Below are 14492 nucleotides of genomic sequence, written 5' to 3'. Positions count from 1 at the left end.
ACCTAAATGATTCTATGATCCTATGAAGGGAACACCTTGTTCACATCAAAGAATTACTTACCCCTAACACACTCTATCACTGTGGGTCTTTGAGCTTTAGTCTTGGGAGGGGGAGAGTTGAATCTCAGGTAGGGTGCTTTTTTAAGCGTGCTACGATGGCCCTGGTAAATTGGTTTCCCATAAACTTGAGACAGATAGTCTTCATTTTGTACCATTGTGCTTCCCTTCACAGGTTCCTGACACACACACAAAAAAAAAGCAGTTCACAATTCTTCCTGTATAAAAATTTGAACACAACAGTAGTGTTGAAAATGTCTGGAGGAAGAAAAGAACTAAGTTCCACAGCAAATGGTATCATTTGCAAGCACACATAAAAATTTATGCATACAGAATACATACAAGCAGCTTACTAACAGCTGAATGAAATAGCAGGTGCTGAGTAAGACAAACTGGTAACACAACAATGAATTCCACAGTGTTACAGATACTCAGCTTAGGCTTCTACAGCACATGAAAACAAGGACAATTCTGACAAGAGGAATCCACAGGACAGGGAGATCACTTTCACTTGAAATTATTACAGCTACACATAGAAATAATTTTTCATACGCATACTGCAATCTAAAGCATAGCAGTGATTACGAAAGAAGGAGAAAACTACTGGGGAACTCACAGCTGCCCTTTTTTCTTTCCTCTGCAAATTTTCAGAAGAAAAGTAAGTTCTAAATCTCTGTTTGCTTGTGTTATCTTCTGCTTGCCTCTGCAATGGCTTAGCTGCAGATAAAGGCTTCTTTGTCAAGCATCCTTGCATTTTTTGAGTTTTTGCTTTAATTTCTTTATTGGTCTTCACAGTCTTGACGTTTTGGGCTCTCTTGATCCATGGGACCTTTTGATCATATTTCACTTGTTCTGAATCATTTCTTGCCATTTCAGCCTAAAGATAAAACATAAACGTAATAAAAGGAGATTTTATCTTCAAGGCTATCAGAAGAGTCTGTGGATAACTTTGAAGTTCTGAGAAATGGCCTGTTTTTCATATCAGCCAGCAATTGCGACCAGTGATTTACATTAAGAAACTCAAGTTTTAAAACAGAGATAAATACTTTACTATAGTACACTACATGGTAATAATAATAAGCAGTTTTCTCATGTTTTCGAGTTGTGACTGAATAAGGTTTAATTACTGACATGAAAGAACAGCGTAAAGGTGGCAAAATGTACCACAAACACCTGAACTCATGTTTTTCCAGCCATACCTGAATTTCTGCACTGATTGCCTTAATCCACTCATCCACAGTCCTCCTGATACGAATCTCTTCCAATCCATTACTGAAATAAAAGAAAGAACTACTTCAGGGCAGTGCTCTTCTAATCACACATATTCATTCATGGGAAAGTACTGACCTATAAAAACTATAAATAGAGAAACCCAGAACACACCAAAATGCACTAAACAAACCCTATCCAAATTTCCCCAAACTAAACCTGTTCTTACATAATGCCACCTGCAAAACCCACCCCTCTGGTATGTACTAACATTGTTACAAACATCTACACATCAGCTCTTATTTTGATCAATAACTGAAAAAACAAGGTAACAAAAACATTCCAACTCAAAAGACAAAAAGCAGATGACAGAAATGACTGCTTCCTCTAAAAGAGCAGATAGCATGCCTGAAAAAAAAAATCCTGATGTGAAGGGAAGAGTGACCTTCCTCACGAAAACACAAGATTAAGTTGCATTTTAATAGGAAAACTTTCATTATGATTCAAGCAGGAGTATTTAACACAACTAACAAAGGAAAAGTTCAGAAGCTAAAGACCTGCTGCAGGATGACAAATTCTGTAACATTTACAGGCTTATGAAGTCTCTTCTGTTCTGAATGATGAAATAACTCTTTAATGTTCTTATCAATGCAACTTTGTCTACAAAACCTAAATGCCCACACTTGATGACATCAGAGCAATTAGCCCAGAGGATAAAGTCTCAGAATTCAGATTTACCATGAAGTAACAGGAACCTGTCAAAAAATTCAGTTCACATCAGGAGGGTCAAAAAACATTTCAGGTTCAATAGAATCACCTAATGATTGCTGAGAAAAGTCAATAAGTATTTTCCTCAGGGAAGTGCACTAGTTCTTCAATGCATAGAATTAAAAAAATTGAAAGAGAGGTGATAAAAGGTGAGCACATACAATGAGGAGTCACACAAAGCATTGAATTACAGGCTCTAACCTGTTTGCAGTCAGGGCATTAATGAAAGTGTACATGGCATCCCCATCTTTCGCACACGTTATGGCTTCCAAATTTTCTTCAAGAACTTTTTTATTGTTTTGAACTCCTCTCAAAATCCTTTCAGCATCTCTTAGTATAGACTTGGGCACTTTAATGTTTTGAAGGATGGATGGTTTATTGAGCTGACGATGTTCAGGAAGATCAGATGCAAGAGCAAGCTTCTTTGACTGAAATTGAAACAGAACCTCTAGCTCTTAATCAGAGATTATAATTTTAATTTTCTACACACTGAGCAGAATTTCTATTAACTTATCACACCAATGTCCATCCTATGAAACACCGTCCACATGTACCAACATTCATTTCAATTACTCAAGAACATTCAGTATATTGTGAATATATTTAAAAGTCAAGCAACTGGAAAGATGTCTACAAGCTCTCAAAATTATTTATGAGAGGCAATGCTAATGAAGCTAATAAGCATGTGAAAAAAATGGCAATTAGACACATGAAGTTAAGTATCACATGCAATTCTCTTCATGTAAAAGTATTTAAGTATAATTAAAAGCCTAATAAACCCCAAATTCCTCTAAATATATGCACTCATTTGGCATCAACCCACCCCAAGAAACAACAAGCACATACTTAAGTTTTAACAACAGAATAAACCCCTCAACAGCACCACGATCCTTATTTGCCAAGTTCTATTTTTGATAAGAAACAACGAAGCAACTATTAGCCTTTTACTTTGTAGAACCTTTTTATAGAGATAAAAATCAAGCATGTATTAGCTGCTAAATACAAAAGGAAGGGACACAAGTACACGGGAAACAAGGAGCCACACAGCTATTAGTTCTCACACTCATCCTCATGCTCCTGATGAAACCCAGAGGTCCCCATGTAAAGTACTTCATTGTCCAGGAAGGAAACAAAAAAAAAAAATTAAAAAGTGATACACGTATGTAAAGAAAAAGATACCCCCAGACAAAACCAAAATACCCCAAATTGAGTAGACTCTGAAAGCATCAGCTATATGAGTAGGAAAAAAAAAAAACAAACCCTCACAGAGCACAAATTAGTTTTGACTTTAAAGCTACTATTTTATCAAATCAGAATTAAACAGAAAAGACAAGTTACATCTTAATTTAAAAAATGTACGTAATGGCAACCTTCTCAAAAAAATACAAGTATGCAATAGTTACTGTAGTGTTATCACATTGCAAGCATGTAAGAAAGTTTCAGTGTTACAGTATTAAAAAAAAAAACAAAAAACCAAACATAAAAATTCAAGGTATACCTTAAGAAGTTCATTCATGTCTGACTTCCATGAATTTGCTTCCTAAAAAGACAGGAGAAGAGCTCCTGAAACTTATCTAAAACAGATCTGTCAAGGTAAAATTTACTGTAGAGCAATTTAAATGTGCAACTGAATTCCTTGTGAACGACTGAACCTCGCTGCACGTTTCTTTTGGCTTAGAGCTCCACCTTCTGTTCCCTCACAACCTGCCTCACTAATCCAGGGCTCTCATTTGCTTGTACAACAAAGCTACTGGTCATTTATCTCAAGCATTTTTCTTCTCACTCTACAGATCTCTCAAATGTGAGCAGTCAATAGCTAAGTATCTAACTGACTCAACCCCACATTTGCTGGAGTCATCATCTCTGTCTTCCTACTGAACTTTTTCCTAAGAATGTATTTGAATCCATGTCAGCTGTATCTTTCTCACCTGCCATTTCTTCTCCTATTTCATCCCATTCTCTGCTGCCTATACTAAGGCAATTTAATTAAATAAATTTAAGGTCCTTGAAGTTAATTATTCAATATAAGTTTTTTGCAATGGTGGTAAGCAAATATTTCCAAAATCAATGGGGCACACAGCATCAGTTCTCCTACTAGTAGTAACAGTTAAATGTGTAATCCACTTACAAAATATATGAAATAATTCAACAGCTATACTGCAGAATATGGCAGATGAAGCTTAAGATACAGCAGCAACTAACTAGTAACACCAAGTGTTTTTAGGGAAATATGCAAGCTGAAACCTTCAACCACAAAAATGAGCCAGTAGAAACAACTATTCCAAGCCAATTCACAAACCTGTGAATGTTCAAGTCTTTCCTCTTTCCTACAGGCACAGAGAGGACCACAGCAGACAGGCTAAATGATCAGGTGTACTTTGCTTCCACATGGAACCAGGTTAGCAAACAGATAAAAGCCTCAATTGTCAAAAGCCAGAGACAAGCAACGTGTTGCCAGCACAGAACTTTTCTAGCACCAAAGTTACAAAACTATCAGCACAATACACTGAAGTATGCCAGGCACTTGTACTGATACCACACCTCTAAGTTCTTCTCCATATTTTTTATTCCCCTTATTCATGCTCTTTGAATCTATTCTATCTGATTCCACCTGTTCTGATAAGATGGACTTTACCTGCAGCATGTCTTGCATTTCTCTTCTCAGCTGGCCAAGATCCTGAAGTAAATCACTTGCCTTTTTCACTGTTTTCTCAGCTGAGCTGCCATTTTGGAAGGAGCTTTCAATAGCAGGGAGTGAGTCTGTACGCAAAGCAGTACCCCTGACAGGAGAAACACTCTTGATTAAAAAGTCTCATGGCTCCTCATATGACCCAAAAAACTGGCCAACTGTGAAACCAAGCATGAATTTAAAGTGCAAGAATACCAAACCTTCACATAAAATGGAATTTGCTTTTTCACAGAGGAAACCCCATAACCTTTCTGTCTACCACTTAGCACCTTGAGCTGTATCCTTGCATATTCAACAGTGAAACTACATCTAAAATGCATATCTAGCAGGGTAATACTTAAACTTTGGATACCCCACCATTTGAAGCAATTAACATTTTTGTCCATATTATCACAAATAAGACACTATGTATGTACCCCTTTCTCATCACATTAGTGAAATTATGACATGGAACTACTGCCTGTGAAAAATATGTTTCAGACTGGATGGCTAAGAACACTTCCTCACCCACCCTACTGCTTAGAAATCGTTAGGTGCATGCTCTCCTTCCCAAAGTGTTCTCACACAGCTCACACAAGCAGGCAGCTTGAAGTCCCCCTGCCAAGGACAATCCCAAAACACAATGCCTGCACAGCTGTCCTCCCAACCCTACTCTCCAAGCTGCTACACTAGAAGAATCAGACTGAGAAAAGCACTCCCAGTGACACTCACTGGCCTCTGAGAAATGTGTTATGAACTGTCCTCTGCAACAAGCTCTCATCTAGCTTCAGTACAACAAATGCAGAAGTAGCCTGGAGGTACCAGTGCTCTGGTGTTTTACTTCCACCACAGCTTTGTCAGACTCAAGGACTCTATTACAATGCAATGTCTCCATTACACCACCAATATCTAATATACTTTTCTCGATTTCATTAAAACAAACAAATCATCCTCAATCTTGGATTGTTATGGTTATTTACCTGTCTCTCTCAGAATGCCTGCTCATTTTATTACTGTTTAATGTTGCCTTCTCAGAAAACTCAGTTTGCCTTGGTGGCTTTTCTTGAGAATTCAGAATATGCTCAAGAAGTCTCCCTTCACCTAAGGCAGAAAAAAAACCAGTGACACTTACTGTTAAGTTTCTTTAATACATTTAACATTTTCTCCTCCTTTCCAAATGTTTCAACATTATGTAATAATCACCACAGATAGTAAAAACCCTTTTTTAAATTTTAAAATACAGACTTATTTCAGGTAAGACAAGTCACATTATACCACGCACATTAATCAGTCTTACTATGACTGCTTTACATTAGCAAAGTCAGAAAATAGATGAAGGAAACTGTGACAGCAATTAACTGAGTCACAGAGAAACATTCTGTCCACAGGTTTTTTTCTTCCTCTGTCTTGTTTGATGAAATCTTAAAAACTGAGTTTTGTGCCACTGAATGGATCAAAAGTAGTAAAAGGAAATTACTTCCTTTATGTTACAGATGTTATTTTCATTGTGATGGCCCAGAGACCCTATGAACACATGGTTTTATGAAAAAAAAAAAAAAAAATCAATTCAACCAATGCTAATGACTTGAGTAGATCCCAATCTTTTAATTATTCTATATAATCTTCCTTAAACTTGATAATGAATGATCATTCTTCATCTCAGAAAATATTTCTGTGAGCAATCATGTTGAGACACTATAGTCTTTAAGCCTGTAGTTCATTAAGAGTAAGTGACTTATCCACAAAACTAACCCTTTCTAAACATGTTTTCAAATTTTCTGAATACGTGTACTGAAGTGTCGTCAACTCAAGTGCTCAGAAAACATGAGCCCCACAGAAAGCAAACCTCAGGCCATGCCTTTCAGGCCAGTGGAGGACAGGAGTGTCTTACCTGCAGTACCTTCACTTCTGGATTTGGGAATATTTTCCTTTTCTGTTACAGGGTTTTCTTTCTTTAAGATTTTCAAACTTTTTGATACAGGTTCTGGCGCACATCTCCGAGGAACTGGTGTCTTTAGAGGAGATTTTTGTGTATCGATCCCATGACTCTGAAATTGGCTTGAATATGCTCCAGGAAAACAAAAAAAAACAAACACGTTATTTAAATGTTAATAATTTTCTTCATAGGAAAACAAATATAGAAAAAAAAGCCATGCCAATATTATGTATTTTTCCACAGAATTGCAAAACTAGTTAAAAAGCAAACTGAAAGAAAGTTTCATTCTTACAAGTGCTATTACAAAAGGATCAAAAAATCCCCAACCATAGTATGAGCTAGCTCATTACAAGCTTCCACAGAGATTATTTTAGGTTAAATACAGGTGCAGACTAAGCACTTAGTAAATAAACTCTCACTTTAATATAAGATGGAACATCTTCAGAGTAAGTAGCATATATTATATAGTATATTAGGCAATAAAATCAACTCTACAGAAGAAATTTACTACTCATTAATGATGGGATACACAATTCAATATTAACAGAAAGCAAATTAATGCAGAACTAACACTGGATGTAAGATCTTAAGAATTTGTCTTCACCTTGGGCAGGTGCACCCCTGGTGGGAAATAAACTCCTCCGACACGAAGGGACTCCATCAGTAAGCAACTGCTGCTCTGGCTGCTCAGGCTGTTTTGGCATGTGACTGGAGGACAGGACCTGAACTTGCTGTAAGCCACCCATGTTGACTGCAGAGCTAATGAGATGGGACTGAGAGACAAAATTACAAAGTATTTCTGATATATGCATTGGTTTTCCCAAGTAAAACTTTAAACATGAAAGCTTTAAGCACGTAATCATATTAATCAGATTTTGACATGGTGTTTGAGAGAGAAGTAATTTATAGTAACCCTGGAACACAGCCATGCTTGGACATTAGTCTGCCTTCCAAAAAGCACACAGGATTCTCTGAAGAATTTATAACTGTTCTTAGATTTTTAATTTGACTGGCTATTTATTAAATCAAAGTTTCCTCAACTAACAAAGGTCTAAACAACTTCTCAGGGGAAATGAGCATTTTAAAATTTTTGCATTTACTTTGCACAGACACAAAAATTAAGGGGGGGTGTGAGGGGATTAGATATCTGTGACAGAACCAGAAATAAAACCATTGCCAAAAAAGCTCTAAGGTCACATGCTGGGCATTGAATCTTTCTTTCTTTCTGACACTAAGAATCTTTGTAACATTAACACTGAGATACAGAAGAAATTAAACTAAAGCTTCTGCCCTGTTACTTAGATACCTGGATATTCATTTGTTGCTCCTGTAACTTTTCCAAGTGCTGGATCCGTTGCACCATGAAAGCATTGATTTGTTTCTCAAGCTCACTGACCCTTTCATGGCAGTGGGGCTTCTCGTGGTGAATCTTCATATTTATTTGCTGTTCAGCAACACACTGCAGTTGTCTGTCTGTCTCCTGCAGTTTATGAAGTAATGCTGAAACTGAGTTAACTTTTGCTTCTAAATCGTTCTGAACCTGCAAGAGAGGAAAAGAAAGAAAGGGAAAAAACCTTCCTGCAAAAGATGTGCATACATGAAGAGAACAAAACATCCTTCCCATCACCCTGGAACAATCTGCTTCCCAAAGAATAGAAATAAAATCCCAGTCAGCCCTAATGTTTGGTGGTTTAGAAATAATATGAAATTCTTTTAAAAGATAAGTCAAATGGTCTCTGTCCATTTGCCCATTTAGCCAAATGCAAATTGGTTTTCTCTGGTATATGGGTCAGTAAGTCTGAGATGACTAACCCACAGAAAACAGCAAGCAGGCACTTTCAGTCTCTCTGGCTATAGTACCAACAATTTTAGGCTTGCTTAGAACATCTACTATTCTAAGTGGACCAAGAACTAATAATATCCCAAGCTACTTACTTTAAGAAGTGGAGCTGTAGTGGCAATTGCTGCAGCAGTTGCTGCTGCAACAGTTGTTGCAGAATCAACTTCCCTGTGTGCTGGCCTGGTGTCATGACCAATGCTTTCCCTTTTTTCTGTGGAGGCATTTCCTAAGAGCTGCACCTTCACCTCTTTAAGTACAGGAGTGTTCTGAGTTCTAAGAAAATAAACAAGTGCCTGTAAATAGCATTGTTTTCTCCATATCAGCAAAGTCTAACTCAATTCTTGATGCTCAAGATTTCTAGCCTAAGGGTAATCAGGGTGTTTCCTTACCTGTCTTTAGAAATATTATATGGTTTTGGCACAAAATAAATCACCTATCAGAGCAGGTCTTGCCTGATTCTTATATAATGAAATCATTAAATCAAAGCATTACCAAAAATATGCAAAATAAACACGATATTCCAGTGAGCTCTGAATGATAAAATAAACTGAAAACACCTTCAGAGACAGAAAAACAGAGAGCACTACAAAACACCTTCTCCTTTCCAGCTATGCATTTTGGCAGAAACTGAAGCAGCAGCATAATGGTATATCTGCACATAAAGAGCTGAGCTGAGACACTAACAGCACCACATACTTACTTTTGCTTTAATACTGCTCTTAAAGCCTCCTTCTGGCCAGTAGCATATTGAGAAATAAAGACATCATCTGTAAGGAAAGACAAAACATCTATTGCCTGCATCAACCACATTGCAGCTGCAAAATTTTTCATTTTGCTAAGTAGCGGACTTAAATCATGGCTTCATTTAGCACAATTTTATATTGTATTGAATGCTGGTGTCAATAAAATCTATCTCAGTATGCTGTGAAAATAACAATACCTTACCTTCATAAAATTTGGGGGAAAATTCCATATAAATAGTAACTAGAGCTTAGACAACCCATTCAATAAAACCCTGCGAATTCTAACTTGAAAAAGCTTTAATTAAAAAAAAAAATAGAACTGTGATATGAGTATTTCCCCACAATAATCACAAATTGCAACAGATCTTTCTTAATAGCTTTAAATTATGCCAAAGAATTGCAGGCTTTCCCTCACCCTCTGTTTGCTGGGCAGAGGTAACAACCCAAGATGTGGCAGATTTGGTGTTTCTCTGCTGTCAGTTACACACAGATGCTGAAATGCCAGCCAGCTGCTGCCTCTGTCAGCATAAAAGAGGAAACCAAAGTATTCATTTCTGGCCTTAAATGGGGGTATTGATTTGTGTTTCTTCCACTACACAGCCATAGATATCCAAGAAACCTGCAGAAGTGTATTTTCTTTAAAAAGTCTTCGCTTCCCCAAATTGGATTGAACCTGACTGGCATATTCAGAAGTCAAAGGAAAAGGTGTCAACATGATTTCTTAGATTCCTAAGGATTAAAAGTATCTTTTTACTGTATAGGCTGCTTGCAGAAAAATATGCATTTGTAGTACAACTACCCACATGAGAAAAATGCATCCAAACAAGGTCTCCCCCCAAGATTCTCTATTCAGAGACACAAACAGTTCAACTAGTAAAAGCAATCTAAAAATTCTGGTGCACTAGGACTGGAGGGGGACCAGAATTCCCTCTCAGTTAATCAAAAGAGCTTCATAAATTAGTACAATGCCTGCAAGACCGGAATAAAATTTGCATAATTTAAGAATGGAAATGACACTATCTTTTTATCAAAGAAACTTTTGAATATTTTCACTCAAAAGTTTCTACATTGAAGTAAAATACCTAAGAAAAAATTAAAGCTCCCTTTTCCTCTAACAGTTTTCTTACAGAAAAAAGGGGCTGTAGCAGTATCAGTGTGACTTACCCTTGCATTTTCTGCTATTTTCTAGTAGCAGAGAAGGATCTTCTTGCACTGCAACTTTTTTAGGATAGTCCTTCAGAAGAAGAGCAGAAAAATCATACGTCAAAGCCTCTAGTATCAGTGGCCAAATTAATAGAAGTGGATGGAATTGCTGAATACACAAATGTAAACATCTCCACACACTTACACAAGGCCTTGAAACTAAACGTGTTAAGATATCTACTGCAGAATCATCTGGAACAAAAAAGTATGTTTAGAACTCTACCATAGAATCATCTGGACACTGTAGTCAAGAACTCAACTGTTTAGTGACAAAAACCCTAGAAGCACAGTTCAAATGAACAGTATATGTTCTAAGTGCAGATTAAGTGTATTCTCCCCATTTATGGCCAAAGCAGCAGTAGTGAAACTACACGTGTTTAAGTTTGTTAATCTGTTCATTTGTTAAACAAGTTAAACTGCTAATCTCAAACAATTCAGGATTACCCACACACAGAACTAAACACTCATAGCACTGATTGTGGAAATGAAGAGCTGAATTTTCTCAAGTACAATCCATCAATAACCAAAGCCTATGAAGAGTCATAAAGGCAAGTTAGGAAAGTAAAAACCTTTTTCTTAACCTTATTTGATGGTGGAGAACTCCACCATACTTCTGAGACTTTGTTCAGGTCACAAGGTCTGCTTTGAGTCATGCAGAGACATTGCTGCAATCCTGTCACAGCATGGTTTGATTCTGTCCTTAGACACACACTATCACCATACGGGTGCCCTGGAGACAAGTTTCCACTCCATGTAAGGCACAACAAACAAATCAAAAGGAAATAAGGCTTTTAATTCTAAGTATTAAAGAGTTCCATATAAATTAATGTCTATTTCATTATCTGGCATATGAAAAGGAAAAATAAAAGTCTATAAAAGGTTTTCGTTTTTTCAACAAATCTTGTGCCACGGTGAGGCTGCACCCTAAATCCTGGGTTCAGCTCTGGGCTCCTCATACAAGGAGGACATTGAGGTTCTGGAACATGTCTAGAAACGGGAAAGGAAGCTGATGAAGGGTCCAGGGCACAAGTCTGGTGAGGACCAGCTGAGGGACCTGGGGGTGTTGAGCCTGGAGAAAAGGAGGCTCAGGGGAGACCTTCTGGCTCTCCACAGCTCCTGACAGGAGGCTGGAGTGAAGTCAGGTCAGGGTCTTCTCCCAGGTAACAAGGGACAAGAGGAAGTAGCTTCAAGTTGCAGCAGAGGAGAATTAGATTAGACATTAGGAAAAAATTCTTCCCCAAAAGGGTTGTCAAGCCCTGGAAGAGGCTGCCCAGGGTAGTGGTGGAGTCTCTATCCCTGAAGGGGTTTAAAAGACTTGTAGATGTGGTGCTGAGGGACATGGTTTAAAGATCTTTTCCAACCTAAACGAGTCTATGATTCTGTGTGTAACCACCTTTTCAACTGAAGAATTACACTGAAATTGAAAAACAAGCCTTGGCATTCATTAAGCAGCAGGTAACAGTAAACAAAGCCCCTCCAAACACTCCCATATTAGTGTCACATTAGCAGGAACTGCAAGAGGAGAGGAGCTGCACAGTTCTTGTGTACAAGCTGAGCCAAAGACTTCATGTGCTTTTACAAAGGTTACAACTTTTTTGAGAAAAATGTTGTTCTCTTAGTTCAAGGTCGCAGGAAGCAACAGTAACTTTTCTTACCATTTGTGATAAAATCAGGGGCTTCAGAGAATATTCTTCTGAAAGCAAACATTCTGGACATCCTTTAGTACTCAGGACTCCTAGAATAAAAGCAGTTTTACTGTGGTTATAATGACGTTTTGTGCATTTTCAATACACCTTGACTAATCCAAATCTTAGAGTATCTAAACATGATGACTTGCATCACACAACCAACCACAGCCATCAAGCTGAAGTTTATTATTAATGAATTAATTCTGTGAGCCTGGACTATAGCTTTGCTCTACAGTATATGAAAAAGCCTCTGAAAAACAGAGCATTAAGAAAATTGATAATGTCTAGCTCAAATCCCTGTCTAATGATCATAGGAATATAGAAAGTTACATGTCTAGAGAGACAATTATAATTATACCAAAACTTGCCTTCTAGAAGAAGGACACCAAGGACAACACACATTTTAGTTATGCCAGAGACTAATATACCTTCCTAACACCATAACAATAACATCTTTTGAAGCTGTTTGATCCTCAGCCCCAAAAAGAGTAAAATCCCCTCCCCAAACTTCAAATACTGCAATCAATATGTATTTTAAAGAAACAAAAATACTATTCTGACTAGATAAGTAGCACAGGTTGTCTCAGTTTTGAATTTGAAGAGTAAATGGTATATCACTACAGTCTAATTCTACTCAAAAAAATACTTCAAATTATCTACTTAATGCTACTACAAATTGTTTTGTTTTCAAAAATTTACATGAAAGGAAGTAATTTATTTTATTCACTTTGTTTACTGATCTATGTGAGCTTCATTGGTAGAGTTGACCAGCATATGTTGCTTGTGTCAAGCAGGAGAGGTTTAGGAATTGAAGGGTTGGCTTGTTTCTTTGCTTTCCAAGTCAACAAGGGAAGAAAAATAATTTTAATAAGTAAAATTTAAAGTGATGATAGTTAGGAGGGAAACAATTTTTTTTTCCTAATAGTTCTTTTGATAGATAACTGAGCAGCTCTGCAACTCATATTGTTCCATAAAACCTGCAAAAACTCCAAAAATTAAACAAGACTGGAGCTGAAAGACTTTCTCAAAATGCCTACTTCCAATATTTAATATTTATTACCTTTCAAGTGTCCAACTAACGCAACTTTAAAAAGGCAAGCTCACACAGTGATAGCTTGAACACCTACTAGCTCAAGTTCCCCAGCAAACATAATTTTTAAAGAAGTAGAGAAGAAGTGTTTAAAACATTTTTGTTCTCTCTTCCAGTATAAAACCACAAAATAGCTCACAAAATTCCATGAAAACACAAAGAAGGCCCAGATAGCTGGGGTGTCTGTTAACAGAAGCAGTATTCTGTGAGGCACAGATTTGCTTGCTGGCTATACTTTAGGCATAAAAATGAAGAGATATGTACAGTGTCTAAAAAGATGAGCTACAAACAGCATTAAAAACTGACAGCACTGGAAAGGCATCAACCTTCTTGACTTTCTTCATTTAGCTCCCTGCACACATACACTAGTGATGCTTAAAACCTTCCTACCTAGTGCATTTATAGAATCATAGAATCACTAAGGTTGGAAAAGCCCTCTAAGATCATCAAGTGCAACCATCCACCCAGCACTACCATGACCTCTAAATCATGTCCCCAAGTGCCATGTCTACACATTTTTTTGAACCCCTTCAGGGATGGGGACACCCCCACCTCACTGGGCAGCCTGGGCCAATGCCTCACCACTCTGCCAGGAAAGAAATTCTGCCTAATATCCAAACGAAACCTCCCCTGGTGCAACTTTGGCTCATTTCTTCTCATCCTACCACTAGTTCCTTGGGAGAAAAGACCAACCCCCACCTCACTCCAACCTCCTTTCAGGGAGTTGTGGAGAGCCAGAAGGTCTCCCCTCAACCTCCTCTTCTCCAGGCTAAACACCCCCAGGTCCCTCAGTCGCTCCTCACAAGCCATGTTCTCCAGACCCCTCCCCAGCTTCGTTGCCCTTCTCTGGACCCACTCCAGCCCCTCAAGGTCTTTCTTATCCTGCGGCACCCAAACGGGACCCCAGTGCTCAAGCTGTGGCCTCACCAGTATTGGACAATTTCACAATTTGTGAAATGTCACCATGAGATTTGTGGATTTTTTGATTTAAAAAAAAAAAAAAGAAAAGGTAAATGCCTAATAATTAAGGACTAAGAATCTGGAGTGAGAGGCTGTGTGCTAACAAGTTCTGGTGAGGGGGCTCTGCCTCCTCGCCCTGCACAACTCGCTTTTCACCCACAAAAAAAAAACACGGTCGGGGAAAACAAACACACAGACAGAGAACTCTCGAAAGCGTGCTGGTGCTTGAAGTACCAGAAGACCAAAATTCCTTTACTCTAAGGCTAGGACACGCCGGAGGCTCCGCCGCGCTGCAGCTCGCAGGCAGGCGGGATGCGGGGGACCCACCTG

General features: G+C 38.0%; 1 protein-coding gene across 1 annotated transcript; it reads right to left on the bottom strand.

Annotated features, from left to right (window-relative positions):
* Positions 1-61: 61 nt before the first annotated feature.
* On the bottom strand, positions 62-10455 carry LOC103781403 (TALPID3 protein-like; the record flags this gene model as incomplete). The annotated part of the gene is made up of 13 exons (XM_008949118.1): positions 62-236; positions 674-934; positions 1257-1329; positions 2236-2462; positions 3533-3574; positions 4670-4814; positions 5683-5803; positions 6594-6770; positions 7243-7411; positions 7945-8178; positions 8574-8751; positions 9179-9245; positions 10386-10455. Coding segments are annotated over 13 exons (1939 nt in total), but the record flags the coding sequence as incomplete, so codon positions are not given.
* Between the last annotated feature and the right edge of the window lie 4037 nt (positions 10456-14492).

The sequence above is a fragment of the Merops nubicus genome, unplaced genomic scaffold (genome assembly GCF_000691845.1).
Source record: "Merops nubicus isolate BGI_N331 unplaced genomic scaffold, ASM69184v1 scaffold24051, whole genome shotgun sequence".
Taxonomy (NCBI): Eukaryota; Metazoa; Chordata; class Aves; order Coraciiformes; family Meropidae; genus Merops; species Merops nubicus.
Note: the sequence above shows the minus strand (reverse complement) of the source record. Positions and strands in the feature narration are given on the sequence as shown.